The sequence below is a fragment of the Achroia grisella genome, unplaced genomic scaffold (assembly GCF_030625045.1).
Source record: "Achroia grisella isolate CSIRO2021 unplaced genomic scaffold, CSIRO_AGI_Agris_v1 utg1112, whole genome shotgun sequence".
NCBI classification, from domain to species: Eukaryota; Metazoa; Arthropoda; class Insecta; order Lepidoptera; family Pyralidae; genus Achroia; species Achroia grisella.
Genome location: NW_026712582.1, coordinates 395405 through 413418, shown reverse-complemented (window position 1 = coordinate 413418; position 18014 = coordinate 395405). Strand labels below are relative to the sequence as shown.

General features: G+C 36.7%; 1 protein-coding gene across 1 annotated transcript; it reads right to left on the bottom strand.

Annotated features, from left to right (window-relative positions):
- Window positions 1–8419: 8419 nt before the first annotated feature.
- Window positions 8420–14285, bottom strand: LOC131849792 (uncharacterized). Its single transcript, XM_059199915.1, has 6 exons — window positions 14263–14285; window positions 12954–13113; window positions 11825–12069; window positions 10373–10628; window positions 9640–9822; window positions 8420–8826 (listed from the first exon to the last, which is right to left on the bottom strand). The coding sequence occupies exons 2-6, from the start codon at window positions 13111–13113 to the stop codon at window positions 8483–8485; spliced, it is 1188 nt and encodes a 395-aa protein (XP_059055898.1). The 5' UTR covers window positions 14263–14285; the 3' UTR covers window positions 8420–8482.
- Between the last annotated feature and the right edge of the window lie 3729 nt (window positions 14286–18014).

Sequence of the window (18014 nt, the reverse complement as noted above, 5' to 3'; positions counted from 1 at the left end):
TGTATTTAAAATAAAATCTATGTATTTTTATCAGTTGCCTAGTACCAATAACACAAGCTTAACTTGGGACTAGATGGCGCTGTGTTTATTGTCCAGGGTTATTATTATTAAGTTATTATTTCAGATTCCTTGTAGTTACAAAAATACACGTGATTTGCGAAGAAATTAGTCTTAAACCTCCCAAGAGCCCCACCTCTTGGGAGGTAAAAGGAATTAAAAAATATAAAAAGAAAAAAAATCTCGTGATTAATGTACAACTCCTAAGTAAGATGTTCAAGGATTAGTGGTAATGGAATATCTAGTAAGAAAAAGAAAGCCCGATAGTATTCAAGAAACTAAACTTACCCAAAATAGCATAGCCGAAATGTAAAGGTAATTTTAAAATTTTTCATCCATAAATCAAATCACAATATCTTTATTCATGTAAGTCTAATACAGACTGTTATGATATGTCAAATCTACCGTCAGTTCGGAATGATTTCGAGATGAAAAGAACTGACAAGAAATTCAGCTCGTATTCTTTTCAAATGAGCTTGTACATACCATTCAGTTGCATCTATTTGAGAGGAGTGTGTTCACATAATATAATTACAATTTAGATATTGTTGGATATTCGGTCTCTCTCTATTCAGAGACCTTGCGTCTCCTCTCACACAAGCGGGATAGCAATACTTTCAATAGAAATTTTTCGTTAATTCTACTAGATTGACTATTATACATGTCTTTGTGCCAAAACGAAAATACGCCGTTCAGGGAGTCGGAAGGCCCCTTATTATAGGACAGTGTTTTTCAATCTGTGGGTCACGACCCCTAAGGGGATCACGAACCTTATTCGGGGGGTCGTCGGGTGAAAAGTTACAGTATAACAAAAACAGAATTTTGTGGGAGGATATGTTTATAAAAAACATAAATGTGAAATGATAGCCGAGGATATATGCCTTGATTGTTGACAACAAAAACAGAATTTAGTGGGAAGGAATGGTGTCCTGAAATGTATTTATTACTATAAAATATCATTTCTTCTTATAACTTAGGATAATATACTGATGGATGGATAAACTTTTGAAAAATAAACAATATTTTTTAAAAGTTTATCCAATTTTGGTGATATTTTACTGTAGACGCAACGACAACGCCGTGTGGCAACGTCAATAATGCTGACACAGTGTGGCCCGTGTAAATAATACATATCATTGCCTTGCTTTTATCCCATAAGTTGTGGTCGGCGCAGTATGTCATTCTCTTCCACTGCTCTCTATCGGTCGTCATATCTGAGCATACTCTTCTTTTATTCATATCATCTGTCACACAATCCATACATCTTTTCTTAGGGCGTCCCCTCCCTTTACATCCATCCACATTCATATCATACACTGTATATATTATTATACATTACTAGCTGTCCCGGCAAACGTTATTTTGCCTTAAAATAAAAAAAAAAATTTAGGGATGGACTACCCCTAACATTAAGTGGATGAAAAATAGATGTTGGCCGATTCTCAGACCTACTCAACACGCTCACAAAATTTCATGAGAATCGGTCAAGCCGTTTCGGAGGAGTATGGGAACGAAAACTGTGACACGAGAATTTTATATATAAGATTATTATATATTACCCTATAAATAATACATAAATGTACCAAAATAAAAACAGATGTTTACCCAACTAACGTATGTAGGCATTTAATTAAATTATTTCTTTGATTTTCTATGACCCAAGGGGGTCGCCAGAATATTATAACCTGTAAAGGGGTCGCGAAATCAAAGATTGAAAAACACTGTTATAGAAAAACACACATTTTGATTCACGTTTCGCCTGTGCTTCGAATGAAGTATTTAGTTTTACGAATATTATCACGTGGCTTTGCTTGTGAGTACCCATTACGAGACACTCGGTAGAGCTGAGTTTCGTCGTTACAAATGGATAGACATATATACAGATAGATGACGCGAATACCTCAATTTTTATAACAACTAATTAACACTATACATAAATAGATAAAAATTAAAATCTCTAACAAACTCATTCAAAATATATAACAATGTTTTGTCCCTTTCTTTTATATCAAGAAAATTGGTTTATAATAAGGGAAAAACAGACCAATATCTGAATTTTGTGTTTCCCCCTAATCATAATATTTTCCAACATACTCATTTAAGTAACAATGTTTTGTCCCTTTCCTTCATATCAAGAAAATAGGTTTATAAATAAGGGCAAAACATTTTATTTCTGAATAATTTTATTGTACACATTGACATATATTACAATATTTTGTCCCTTTCTTTCGTATCAAGAAAATAGGTTTACAAATAAGGACAAAAAAAAATATTGTCCACATTGAAATGTATTTCAATGTTTTGTCCCTTTCTTTCGTATCAAGAAAATAAGTTTAAAAAAAAAGGACAAAACATTTTATTGTACACATTGAAATGTATTACAATGTTTTGTCCCTTTCTTTCGTATCAAGAAAATAGGTTTACAAATAAGGACAAAACATATGAATTCCTGATATTTTTTATTTTACATACATACTGTACGAAATAAATGTCATTATTTTTTTTATCTCGATAAATAAGTATATGAGTTATGAATTTTTTAAACAGTTTTTTGTCTCTGGTCTAAACTCGTGTTTGCTGCGTCATAAACAAAATCATATTTATATTACTCTGTCCACCAAATAGTTGTAATTAATTTATTAATTTCGTTATAATAAGTAATTTCAACAATAAGTCTATATTATATGAATATACCTCGGAGCGACAAAATTTGGTGCTAACATAAAGAAATTTAAATAATATTTGATGATACAGTAAAGCTATAGAAATAGAAATAATCTTTATTCAAATAAACTCATTACAAGCACTTTTGAATAGTCATATTTTGATTCTACCACTCATTCGGAATGCAGATTCATCACAAGAAGAATGAGCAAGAAACTTGAGTGTTGCTCTTTTGAATTGATGTTTATATATAAATGGTGTATTGCTAAAGGTTTGATGTTTGGTGAATTAAAAATCATATATCACATAATTTGACGGGCTCGGCTAGCGGTTTAGCACACTTTATTTCCGATGGTCACGAGTTCGACTCCTCCTCTCACAGTACAAACATTTTGTATTCATGAGTATGATTGTTTGTATCGGTCTGTGTGTTTTCTGTATATATTATGTATCTATGTATTTGTATCAGTTGTCTAGTACCCATAAAACAAGCTTTACTAAGCTAGGGACTAGATGACGCTGTGTGAATTGTTCTGAGTTATTATGAATGTTTTTTTAACATTTTTATAGTTGAAATGTTATTGTAATAAGTACCTAGTGTCCCTCTTTTTGTTGCTCTGAGGGCAGTATCAAATTTGGACCATACATGGCCAGTGTTGCCTGTTTCATATGAACATATAACAATGACAGCAAAAAGATGTACTCCCAACATCGCCAATATGAAATTGGCTATTTCTGTGATTGACATATTGTATGTTGTATTACTATGTAAATATTTAATGCCAGTAAATATGTAATATTAAGTGCCGCGAGCCATCAACTTGATCATCAGCTGAAGGGATTGAATTATAATAATTACAATTTCCATATATAATAGAAACACTTATGTTTCCTAACTTTAAAGTCCATTTTTATTTATACCCTTTATTGCAGCAAATATAGAAAATAATCTTAGAAGTTTTGGACTGGGTTAAAATGCGGTCTGAATGACTTCATAATTTAAGAGCTACGCTCTTGTCAGTGGAGCTCTTGCCACTTTCCGTGATCTTCCATCATGCTCTTTAATTCTTGATACACGATTCCAAATTGGGTACCTTGATATATTCCTGGCTCGCGGGCTATATTTTTATTAAATCAAACGTTTATAAAGGAAGTTTAGCCTTATTCATAAAAATGTCAAACGTCTAATAAAACTATACTAGCTATCACGCTATATTATCCTTTATGTTGCTAGAATGATTCTAAAGATTGTAATTTATTGAGGTTCTATGAATAAGGTTGACTGCTGAATTTGAATTTGTTTAATTTGAGTGATTCTTGTAGTGGTCAGTCATACAAACAGTTCTGATTATAGTTAGTTGCCTTTGTATGTTTGCTCTTTCGCGCGCGATTCGGCTTTCACGCAGGATACAATGTGTATGTAAATGTAGAGAAAGAGAACGAGGGGCGCGTGTAAACAGTGAGCGCATCCCTTCGAACAATAATGGGGATTGCTTTAGCGACTTTTTGTAATAATTAATTATCTGACTATAGAGCAAAGACAATTATAGAGTTACTGATAAAAACGTATTAGAAAATATCTGTGGTATCCGTACTAATATTATAAATGTGAAAGTAGCTATGTTTGTTACGCTTCAACGCAAAAACTACTGAAGCGATCATCATGAATTTTGTTCACATTGACTTGGAGTTATTACAATGAACATAGGACTCTCGTTCTTCTAAAAATAATCTTTCAATGCGAGCACAGCCGCGGGTAAAGGCTAGTATAAAATACATTTTAAAATTAAGTGAAATAACATGAAACGCGCGCGCTATCACACGCGAAAGAACACAGAAAATAGTCAAATACAATCACTCACGATTGCGCTCGCTGTCTTTCCCGCGCTGAATCGCGCGCGAACCGAATCGCGAGGAAAAGTGTAAAGGCAGTTAATGATGTATTCCAGTACAGGTAGTGAAAACGAACTAATTCTGATTTAGTATTCTAAATATATTTTTCTTAATTCGTTGCTAGCTAGTCGCAGTCTATATTATATATATTAATAAAATAACATTTTTATGGCGATGAGTATCTATAAAACTAGGATGCATGCCCTAAATTGTGATTCTGTTACTAATACAACTCGTAACTATCAATTTAAATACTCGATTGGATTATTATATTTATTAGAGATGAAACGGATATCCGGTAACTATCCGGTATCCGGCCTATCCGGCCGAATACCGGATAACTACTATTCAACCGGATAGGCATCCGGCCGAAAAAAACTGGGTAAAATTTTTTTTTTTTAAGTATTAGTAATTATTTGCTTTATTTAGTTTTAAATTTTTAATCACTCAATAGTAAATGACTGTTATATAAAGAAAATTAATTTATTAGTTAGTTAGTTCCGCCGGATATCCGGCTATTCGGTCACATGGTTGGCCGAATATCCGGTGTCCAGTATCCGGCCAAAATGCTATCCGTTTCATCTCTAATATTTATGCTTGTTTTCATATCAATTTGAAAATGGATTGTTTGTTACTAACCTAAATATACTCCTTTCACATAAAAATGTCGAAACATCCAATGAAATCATTTTAACTATTGAAGTGAAGTTGTTTACTTTAAAGCATTTTTTTTATTAACCTCTCGTCTGGGAGGGATCCAATTATTGGACTCGGACATTATAGCCCTATTTTTTTTTGTTTTTTTTTTATATTATATGAAAGGCAAAGAGTCTAAGCCCATACAGCCGTTGTCTTCAGTACCATTTGTGAAAAGTCCTGTAACGGGTCTGCGTTAATGTAATTTTGACAGCTAACAGTTGAAAGTTCAATAAGTGGTAGAACTCCAATAGTTATGGATTTCTGGATGTTATGAATAAAGGGAGTAATGAAAGAAAGAAAAAGAAAGAAAGAAAAAATAATGCGTTTCAATAATAACAAAAGTACAAACTGCATTTGAAACACAATACTTGTATGTACCTATTATAATTATTAAAAATAACGGGATCTTACCACTTTCATTATATACTAGCTACCCACCCCGGCTTTTTACATATCAACCTTCCTCTTGAATCACTCTATCTCTTAAAAAACCGCTTCAAAATCCGTCGCGTAGTTTTAAAGATTTAAGCATACATAGGGACGGACACACAGCGACAGCAAGTTTGTTTTATACTATGTAATGAAGATTTTAAATACCTATAACATAAAAAAGATTTTTTGTTTACCATCTACCCACTGCTTTTAGTTTATCCGTGATCATGGCGGTTGAAAACTGCCGAAATATTGGGAACTCGATAAAAATAAAATGAACTAAGATCTTGTCATTTTTTAAAAAATTAAAAAGTCAAATATAAAAAAAATACAGCTATGCAGTTACTTAGCTGGTGAATAAATATTATTACAAAGCACAAATGAATGGTCGCTATTTTTATAATCAACTAGCTTTTCCCGCGACATCGTCTGCGTGGAATTTAACTTTATTTTTCTAAAATAAATGTAGCCTAAGTTACTCCTAATTACAGCAGCTATCTGCCAAAAAATCCCGTCAAAATCGGTCCAGCCATTTCAGAGATTAGCCGGAACACACAGACAGACAGACAAAAATTGTAAAGAATGTTATTTTGGTTTATGTACCGTATTTACATTCATATGCATGTAGTAAAAAACGGTTATTTCATTATTACAAACAGACACTACAATTTTATTTATATGTATAGATTAATTATATTTCATCGAATTTCTTGTATATATTTTGTAAAATAACGTAAACAATTAATGATGTCTCTGTAAAATAATATCGAAAAATGTCACTAAAATTCTAATTGTTCAGTTCTGATGCTTATCTGTAATAAAAATAAAACACAGGGTCCAGTGTACACAATTTATTAATAAATAAATACTTAATTTTCGAAACGTAAGTGAATAAATTAAGTTTAATTATTGATAACAATTTCTCTGTTTACAAACAACAGACACGACACACTATTGTTGTTTTTAATTTTTATAATTTGTATTGTAAAACTTAGAGTTTACCTGTTTAAGTTGGGCTGAATTGTATTATATCCAGAGCCGTAAAATTAAAAACAATAAAACTCTACTAAAGTTAAAAAAGGTACAGTCAGTGTTGCCAGACTGTAAATATCACGAAAATGTAACAAATTATGATCTTTAAGCTAAATATAGTTTGTTCTGTACTAATGTATTTAAATATATTATTAAAAATGCTTTAATAATAATATATAAGAAGCTTCCACTTTTAAAATGAACATAAGAATAATATAATAATATATGTAATTTAGTATAGAATGAACTGTATGAAATAGCATTTGTAAATTGTTAGCTAATGTGCTGGACGGTTACATCATTTGTCAATGTTGGCAGAATATTAATCTAAATATATATAACTCAAAGGTGACTGACTGACATAGTGATCTATCAACGCACAGCCCAAACCACTGGACGGATCGGGCTGAAATTTGGCATGCAGATAGATGTTATGACGTAGGCATCCGCTAAGAAAGGATTTTGATTAATTCCACCCCCAAGGGGGTAAAATAGAGGATGAAAGTTTGTATGAAACTTTGTTAATTTTAGACCTATCGGTCTGAGAATTGCATGCATAAAGCTACTATCCCCTAAGGGGATAAATTAAAGCGAGCGAAGCCGCGGGCAAAAGCTAGTGTAATATAATATTGTAGTTATTTTATATTGTAATAGTGGCAAATGATGGTGGCTGTTCACCGACTGGTAGTAATATAAGAACGTTTTCTATCGGAGTAGTTAAATTGAACTGTAGTTAACGAATTACATCGTATTGCATTAAGCGCCTTGCAGTCATAATAAATGTTTATTTTTAATAAGTTATTTATTATGTTGTGATTCATAAAACTGTAAATATTGTAGTATAATATAAGATATTATTATAATGTGACTCTTTTATTATAACCACTTTTTAGGATATTAAAAACTACCACAAAACTTGTTGGTAGTGTGTACAGATACCCCAATTTCATTTATATGTATAGATTTATTCGTTCATTTATTTATCCTATAATTACCCTTACAATTTTCCAAACATTCTCCCATACAAATATTATCATAAGAGATATATACACAAGAGATTTCTCCAATAGGCATTCTAAAGTGATGTGTAGGAATGTGATGTACTTGTAAAGTGGAGGAAAGGTATTGTATAATGGGTACTAATGACCTCATTGCTATGTCTATGTCATGTTGACCACCATGCTGGTTCCCCCTGGAAACCGTGATAAATTCCTATTACATTTGGCACTATGGGCTATTTGACTTGGCTCGCCTTATTTCTGGTAAATTTGCCATGATGTGCTAACTGACCTGACCTCGTACTTATCTTATCCTCCACTGGTGCCCCGCCAGCGTTTACCGTTACCGCAAGCGGGTGCACCATACCATTATCATCCATTGAAAAAATACTAATATAATATAATCATCATAATAATAATAATCTCAGGACAATTCACACAGCGTCATCTAGACCCAAGTTAAGCTAGCTAAAGCTTGTGTTATGGGTACTACATAACTGATACAAATACATAGATTTCTTTTTGTAAATACATACATATTATACATAGAAAACACCCAGATCGATACTAACAATCATACTCATAAATACAAATGTTTGCGAGGAATCGAACCCGCGATCATCGGTCGTAAAGAGGTGTGCTCGACCGCTAGACCACCGAGGTCGTCTAATGTAATCAATACTTCATAAATATAGTTTTTATCTAAATTAATCACTTCCACCATTATCGTTCCACGAAGTCCTCGCTTTCCGCAGCCCGTGGGCAGTAAACTTCAACTGTCTGGCGACTCTCTCTATCTCATTGCTAAGTCTTTCCTTGTCCTCTTCTCTCTCGCACACGAATCTACGTCTCTCCGCGCAGTCGAGTCCCCTGTACTTGTAGGTGACGGCTGCAGGGTCGTAAGTCAGCGCCAGACACCGACCGTCGCCTACTATGGTGGGTGTTTGGGAAGAGTTGGTGGTAGTGGTAATATTGCCAAGGACTCCTTGTACAGAGTGCGACCAGATCCAGAGAAGGCCAGGGTTGAGGCCACCGGTCCACCAGTCGTCACCTGCGGAAATCAATTGATCAGGCTAGAGGGAGACTGAATAAAGTCGTTTCTGACCTCTCCTCAATATTTGCTGCAAGCTATATGCTTTGTAAACTGTGTTCTGGATAGAAGGGTAACGTCGGTTCCTCGATACAAACAACAGTGGTCTCGGACAGTGCGGTTTCAAAGGTGCTTCCTCCTGCGTGAGAGGTCCACTTAGATTTCTGAATGAACTACTTGCCGAGATTTTCTCTAGAGACTACAGTATGGGATTTTTCTAAAAGGGCATAAGGTATTAAGGTTTCAACGCTCAAAGGTTAGGTTAAGGATTGGCCACAAGCACGTGACACCCATGGTGCTTCAGGCGTTCATAGGCTACCGTAACCGTTTACCATCTTATGGCCGTCGTATATGCAACCACATCATAAAAAAAAAATAAGTGGCACTCGGGGACTGCCGCGGTAAAGCTATTGCATAGCATTTTTTATCAACTTATGCAATTATAATTATTTATTTAAGCAGTATTTTTACATATTTTTCTTTAATATTAATTCAAGTTACACTTTTTGCGCGTGGTGACCGATAAGAAAACAATTTATTATACGGTAATAAAATAATATACTTTCTTACAAACAGCTGCTTACGTATTCGTCCGATTTCAGAGTGTTAGGTTTATTTTCGTTACAGAATTTCTTGATTCGGTCGCCACATTCAAAGCACGCGATAAAAGCTATGCAATAGTTTAAAAATTGTGATCTCTGCTATCCTATATACATGACATGAGCGGAGCTGGCAAATCACATTCCAATTAAATTATATGAAAGAAGTTGATACCTCTGAGCCGCTTATCAGATAACATAGCGGACAGCAGCTGCTTTCGTTCAGCGTCGGTGTCGAACTCCAGCAGGTTGCCGCGCAGTTTCCCGCAGTGCAACTTGGCTCTCTTCCAGTCTGCGGCGTCCGATGAGAAATAGTAACACGTTCCGCCCACTCGTGTGAAATTCGCCTTACACGGTTCTGGAAAATATAGTATGCATATACTACACATATTTTTTTACGGATTACTCTAATACTTTTACCTGCAGCTGGCCTTTACAGCTTCACAGGACGATAGACGGCGAGTGCAGATGGCACTCCAAACAAAGGAAGGACTTATGGAGCGGCTGAAGGCCAACTCCCGCCTGACGGATACGACTTTAGTTTGAGGACACCGCTAGGGGTTGGAACCTTGGTTCAGGCCGTCGTCTTTCAATCCCCGCTTGAATTGGACGGGAGATCGATCGGATGGGACCAACTTATAAGAGTGTATAGCCTTTTTATAGCATCCGTTATACACGTGAACGTTCTTGTAGAGTCTGCTCCAATTCTGCGTCTTAGAATTAGTTTAGTTACTTAACCTGTTGATTGTGTATTTCATATTTTAACTCTAATGAATTAGTCTACTCTACTTTATTCTATACCGATCCCAACTCTTCCAACTCACGATGAGTGAAAATCAGGTCTAAAATTTGTGTTAATTTATATTTTAATTCAAATTACTTCATACTTCTCTACATGAAATTGGTACCTGGTATTGTGTCCTTCCCCGCGACCATATAATGCATCGTCTCCTCCATCTTCCTGAGCCTCTTCTCCATGATATCTACTCGGAATACCAATTTCTCTATAGCTGTCAGTAGGTACAGGTCCGTCTCCGTGACGTGCTTGTGAGGTTGTGACGGCTGCTCGTCCAGTCGGTCAGCGGCCGGACGGTGCGGTCGGGACGGCGCCTGCGGATGCTGCTGGGGGTGGACTGGAATCGGCTGGTTGATGGACGGTGGCGGCTGTGTAATGATCAATTACAATATTGTAGTAACCTGATCTACTAATCAGGAGGGGGATCATCAGGGAGAAGGGGATTGTGAATAAACTAGTCCACATTACTCACAGCTCCCTAAATACCCCAATGCTGGCAATTACGATACGGTACGATGGTACATTACATTGCTAGCAGGTTGACCTCCGCTTTCCTCTGGAAAACATCATGATAAATTCTTGGCGAATTAGCCTAAATTGTAGGCTAACTGACCTGACGTCATGCACATCTTCAAATTCGGCTTTCACGCTAGAAAGAGTGTGCATTAGTAAAGTCAGATAAAGAGAACAAGAAAGAATTTCATTGCCGTCAAACGTGCGTGCTTTCGCGCCTTTTTGTAATAATCAAATAGTATTGCAAAATGGCGGACACCTGACTAAAAAAAAATAGTCTTTCGAAAAAATGTATGGCAAAAAGAAATTAGATTTTAAAAGTAAACGAAATTAAATGAAACAAGAAATCGCGCATGAAAGAGAGAAGACAAAAAGTGAATAAAAACAATCAGTCTCGATTCCGCGCTCTGGTTTTCCCGCGCTAAATCTCGGACGAAGAGAAGGAGCTTCTCTTCTTCTTCGTAATAGAACGTGTCGTGTAAATGTAAATTGGACTCCATTTTCTGCAATCAGCCTCACATCTGTGCCGTTGTGTGTGTAGAGCCGAGACTACTAGAGTAGCCAGCCAAGCTTCTCCCAAAAGCGAAGAAATTTCCCAGGCTTCACGGAGCGACCTCTCCGTTCCGAGGATCAACGTGTCGTGTAAAGCAGGGATGTTAGGGAGATCCGTAACCGTAACCGACACTATCGGATATCCGATATAAAAAAATATTCGTAACCGTAACCGAATCCGAAATAAAAGTTTTGGATAATATCGGGTAGGAGCGGAGCCTAATTGAGACACGATATGTAACCATTTTATTAAATATTTGTATTTTACTTTTGACATTCCTTAAAAAATTTAAAATCGTAATCGACATTATCCGAAACTAACGGTTAATCCGAAATAATCTTATATCTGCATGCGTATTCGTATCCGGTATAATAATCATTCCTATATACGAAACCTATCCGTATCCGAAATTACATATCCATAACATCGCTGGTGTAAAGTCAACTAATAATGAAGAGTGTTCATAGAACAGAACAGAAAAGATGTTAATGTACTCACATACTCATAACTAGGCTTGAACATGTCCTTATGAGGGTTCGGTGGTCGGTTCAGTATTTTTCCACCGGCGGGCGACGGCGGCGGGGTGGCCTGCCACTCTTCATAGTACTGCGGCGAGGACGGTTGTGGTGCCCCGGGGTGGTACTTGTGGTGGGGCTGCGGTGGGGGTGGAGGAGGTATCAGCTGGTTGTCGATGCGGTCTATCACGTAGTAGCCTTTTGTGGATGGTAGAGACATTACTCGACCTGTGGAAGTTATAAGTTTCTTTAACAATAATATATACCAGTTCATGTCTATTCTGCTCTGCTAAAACGAAGTAGGAGCTTGGCGATAAGGTTCAAAGTACTAATAAACATTGATGTGTATAAATGTTTGTAGCTGGACAATTCACACAGCGCCATCTAGTCCCAGCCTAGGCAGAGCTTATATTATGGGTACAACACAATTGATAGAAATATCTACGTGAATATATTTTTAAATACATACATAATATATTTATTAGATAGAATAGAAAATAGTCTTGTGATGAGACAGCTATTCCGAACGAGCGGTAGATAAAAAAAATGTTAGCACTATTCAAAAGTGCTTAAATTAAGTGCTTGAATAAATGATTTACTATTCTATTGATTTATTTAAACTTTAATACACAAATACAATATATAAATGTACATATGGCGAACTTAACACGTAAGGGCGTTCTCTACCAGTCAGCCATAAGGCAAACTGAGAAGTTGGTAAGTGACGCATTATAATACAAACACTTACGTAGTAACTTAACAATAAGACATAATATTGGATATATATATATATACACATATATGTACATGCTTGCATTAGATATTTAGATGCAGGAAAATTACCCATGTATGAGGCAGAGGATAAGTTAAATAGAGAGGAAAAGAGAGAGATAAAATATATCTACATAGAATACACCCAGACTAATACAAACAATCATAATCATGAATACAAATATTAATATCGAGCGAGAAATCGAACCCGCAACGTACAGAAATAAGGCGGTCTGCGAAATCACTAAACCACCAAGTCTGTCAAACAGAATATAACACTTATTTTGAATTTAGAACAAATGCAGTTTAAAATTATTTGTCAATAGGTGTAACGAACTCACCGTGTCTCGAAGAAACATCACTGGTTGGCTGAGTAGCCCATTCCTCAAGCAGAATGCCCCACGGTCCTGATGCTGCCTCACACGTGTCTGCTGACGTGTCCTCAGTGTTGGCATGCCCGAGGACCAACAGGGCAAGTGTTATGTAGAATACTTGATTCATCTGGAATATTAATAGAAATAGATTAATGAACTTGCGCTGCAACAATGGCTGCGCGCCGTGCAATATAATGTATCTGTGGTGCATTACGCTTGCGCGGGAAAATAAAAAAGACTTCTTCTGCAGACATACTAATTTGTTATGCCCTTCATTCTTAATTATTTTACACTATAATATATAACTTTGTATATCTATTAACAACATAATACCACAGATAATACGAGACTTCCAATTTTCCGCAAAACAAAATTGGATGACAGAATAATGATTTTGGAGTTTGTTGATGTAATATGGCAAGCAAGCTATTGGCCGACTAGATAAAAGGACGTAACCTTCACTTATATACACATACATATATAGTTTTTCGTCGTATATAGGTTTTAATACGATATTGAAACCTTCAAGAAAAGAGCTTATTCCTTTTTAAAAGGCCGACAACGTACTTGCAATTCCCCTGGTATTGCGGGTGCTCATGGGCGGCTGAATCACTTACCATCAGGTGAGCCGCATGCTCGTTTGTCCCGTGTTATAAAAAAAAATGTATTTTTGATACTACCTAACTGGGAATTATTCAGCAAATTGTTACCAACCGTTATATATAGGCACACTAGCTGTTCCCGCGACTTCGTCCGCGTGGAATTTAACTTTATTTCTCTAAAATAAAAGTAGCCTAAAGAACTAAACGTTATTTTGTTCGTCTTAATTTATTCGTTCCATTAGGTACTGATAGGTTCAAACTAATACATTTACATCCTGCATCATCCCCCTGCTTTATCCCTTTGGGGGTAGAATTAATCAAAATCCTTTCTTAGCGGATGCCTACGTCATAACATCTACCTCATGCCAAATTTCAGCCCGATCCGTCCAGTGGTTTGGGCTGTGCATTGATAGATCACTATGTCAGACACCTTTGAGTTAGGTATATATATTTAGACTAGGCCCATACACAATAAACAATACAACGAGGATCATTATGTACACATCGTAAACTATTTAAATTTGGTAAAGAACTCCATATCATAGTTTTATACCATAATTATGTAACAAACTTTCTATACAACGAGTGACATTCTTATGCGTGCCACGTGTCGACTCTTACGTAGATAGAGTAGTATCGTAGATCCTGCTCGGTGTACTTAGTTGCCTACTTACAGTTAATGTTTCAAAACAGCTGAGTCATCAGTATTCGACTCGGGTGCCGATATTACGCGAGTTACGTCGCAGGTCAACGGGCGGTGACGTCATGCACCATTGACCGCCGGCAGGCTCCACGCACACTTAGCAACTGATTTTTTTCCGGACTACTCTAATGTTGGCCGCAGCTGGCCTTTACAGCTTCACTGGGCGATAGGAGGGGACTGCAGATGGCACTGCAAACCCGCGAAATGACTTATGGAGCGGCTGAAGGTCAGCTCCCGCCTGACGGATATGACTTTAGTCTAAGAGCAAAGCTAGGGGTTAGAACCTCAGCTCAGGCCGTCGTAATTTCGATCCCCGTTTGAATTGGACGGGGGATCGATCGGAGCGGACCTAGTTATAGTGAAATGTTTCAAAACACCTGAGTCATCAGTATTCGACTCGGGTGCTGATGTTACGTGAGTTACGTCGCAGTCAACGGGCGGTGACGTCATGCACCATTGACCCCGGCAGGCTCCACACACACTTAGCAACTGATTTTTTTTTCCGGATTACTCTAATGCTGTTAGCCGCAACCGGACGATAGGGTGCGAGTGCAGACAGCGCCGGCGCTCCAAACTTGCGGAAGAACTTATAGAGCGGCTAAAGGCTAACTCCCGCTTGGCGGATACGACTTTAGTCTGAGGCATAGCCCTTAGACTTAGCAACTGAGGGCTGTGTTGATTAACCATTTTTGTAATTAATTTTTTTTATAGCATAGGGGACACTAGCATGCAGTTCACATGATAGTAAGTGATTACCGCCGCCCATGAGCACCCTCATCATCATCATCATCATCATCGCAGCCCGGAAGACGTCCACTGCTGAACAAAGGCCTTCCACAAAGATCTCCACGACGATCGGTCCTGCGCTGCTCGCATCCAATGCCTTCCAGCGATCTTGACCAGATCGTCGGTCCACCTTGCTGGAGCCCTTCCCACGCTGCGTCTTCCGGTCCGTGGTCGCCACTCGAGGACTTTACTGCCCCAACGGCCATCTGTCCTACGAGCTATGTGTCCTGCCCATTGCCACTTCAAAGTCGCAATTCTTCGGGCTATGTCGGTCACTCTGCATCTGAGCACCCTCAACATCAGGAGAATTGTAAGTGCGTTGTGGGCCTTTTAAGAAGTAAAACATTTTTCAGTTTTCAGTTTTATTTATTACTCGTGAGGCACCATTCCATAAAACCGATAGAGGGCGTCATTTGTATCATTGGAATTGTTCGTGGTTGTTAAAATGTTTAAAACACATAACAATGTTTTCAATCACATATAAATCTATTTATAAGTAAATCAATAAATATGTTAAAATCCATTATGGATCTCGGAAAGTAATTTCCGTAATTTTACTAACTTTGCTTTGATAGTTACTAAACTTAATTTATAGTCATATCCGTGCTATTACAAAAAAATAAATATAGTTGTAAATGAGCGAGTAGCCTAATGCTGCGCTTGCGCAAGATTGTCGGTTCAAACGCGGCTGCGGCCGAGTGTACCGGTGGGTGGTACGCCGGGCACTCAACGCACGCGGCGCCGGAGAAAGTGGACTTGTCAGTGTCGAGTTACATGTAAACAAGGATTTCATATCCGCTCAACGGGTATGAATAACTGGGTAATTTCCCTTCGTTATGTAACTTAGTGTTTTTGGTTGACATTAATCTTGCGACAGTGGTGTGGTTTAAGGGGCTTGTAGATGAATACATGTGTAAGAAATCTGATGACATACCATTTGTCAAGGCGATTCATCACGGATTGACCACGAAAATTACAAGGTCAATATATGCCGTTGAACATCATATTATATAAAGTAATTCGTTTTATGGTAATTGCGTAAGGTTTTACAATAAACAACCAGAGTCTGTTCTAAACTGCCTGAAAAAAGATTTAAATGTCATATAAAGCAATACCTTTGTAAAAAATCATATTACAAAATTGAAGAATTCGTTAACGATAATAATGATTGAAAGATGATTAAAAGAGCAACACGCAAGTTTCTTGCTCGTTCTTCGTTCTTTTATGTAATGACTATTCAAAAGTGCTTCAATGTAAGTTTATTTGAATAAATGATTTTCTATTCTTAATGTTTTTGTTAAAATTCATAGTGCTGACAATAATATCTGATTGCTTAAAGAATGAGTGCGTAGCAGTTTCTGTGTTCATTATCGCATGCCATTTACTTGTTATTATGTAATTATTTATATTAAAAAAAAAACATTTATTCAAAAGAGCAACACACAAGTTTCTTGCTCATACTTCTTGTGATGAATCTGCGTTCCGAATGAGTGGTAGAATAAAAAATATGACTATTCAAAAGTGCTTGTATTGAGTTTATTTGAATAAAGATTATTTCTATTTCTTGAAATAACAAGATTTAGATATCTTAATAATCTTAAAACACGATATATTCTGCTAGACACTATCTAAATATATAAAACTCAAAGGTGACTGACATAGTGATCTATCAACGAACAGCCCAAACTACTGGACGGATCGGGCTGAAATTTGGCATGCAGGTACATGTTATGACGTAGGCATCCGCTAAGAAAGGATTTTGATTAATTCTACCCCCAAGGGGATAAAATAGGGGATGAAACTTTGTCAATTTTAAACCTATCGGACTGACACTTTGCATGCATAAAGCTACTATGACGTAGGCATCCCCTAAGAAAGGATTTTGATAAATTCCACCCCTAAGGGGATAAATTAACGCGAGCGAAGATGCGAGCGAAGACGCGTGCAAAAGCTAGTCCAGGATAAAATCTAAAAATGGCATTGTTTGTCTACACCAGTAATATTTTATTTATTTATTCTTAGTTAAATTTTAAACCCACTAAGTAAGTTAATTTTACTAAATATATGAGTTATCGTTGCTATTTACTTCATTTTATTTAATTGTAAAATTAATTCAAATAAATATAGTGGTTTATATATGTATATATACAATTTTTTTTATATATACTCTCATAATTCTCAGATAAATTGACGCTATAAATTACACTTCCAGTTCATTTTGAGACTTACTACATTATCTAAAAATGATTTATAATAAACCTAATTTTATTTTTATTTTCGGACTACTTTAAAACTGTTGGCCGCAGCTGGCCTTTACACCTTCAGGGGCGAGTACAGATGGCACTCCAAACCAAGGAAGGACTTATGGAGCGGCTGAAGGCCAACTCCCGCCTGACGGATACGACTTTAGTTTGAGGGCACCGCTAGGGGTTCGAACCTCGGCTCAGGCCGTCGTAATATCGATCCCACTTGAATTGGACCACACAATTAAAAATAAATAATTTGCGTTTATAAAATTAATAAGATACAAACAAAGTCATTTCTCAGTTATCACTTACCTTCAACTTATATAACTCATCGACACATATAGATACACTCCAATAATCTTGCACTTATTTATGATAATGCATAACTATTGCCACTTTCGACCGACCACTCACTATCACCTTTACTTTCTGCGAGTCTACACTACACTGGCTGACTTGTCGAATCGGCCTTAGGCAAGCGACTGCGCATTCACGAATGCAGGTGGGGTGAAATTTTAGAAATGTGTTGAATAATATCACAATAGAGTTGCCAACCGTCCTGTTCTCCCAGGACATGTCCTAGTTTTTGAAGTGTCCTGGTAAGTCCTGAATAGTTATTCGTCAGCGTGCTGGGTTATTAAAACATGCGCGCCTCTTAATTACTGATTTTCAACAGTATAATTTTATCAAA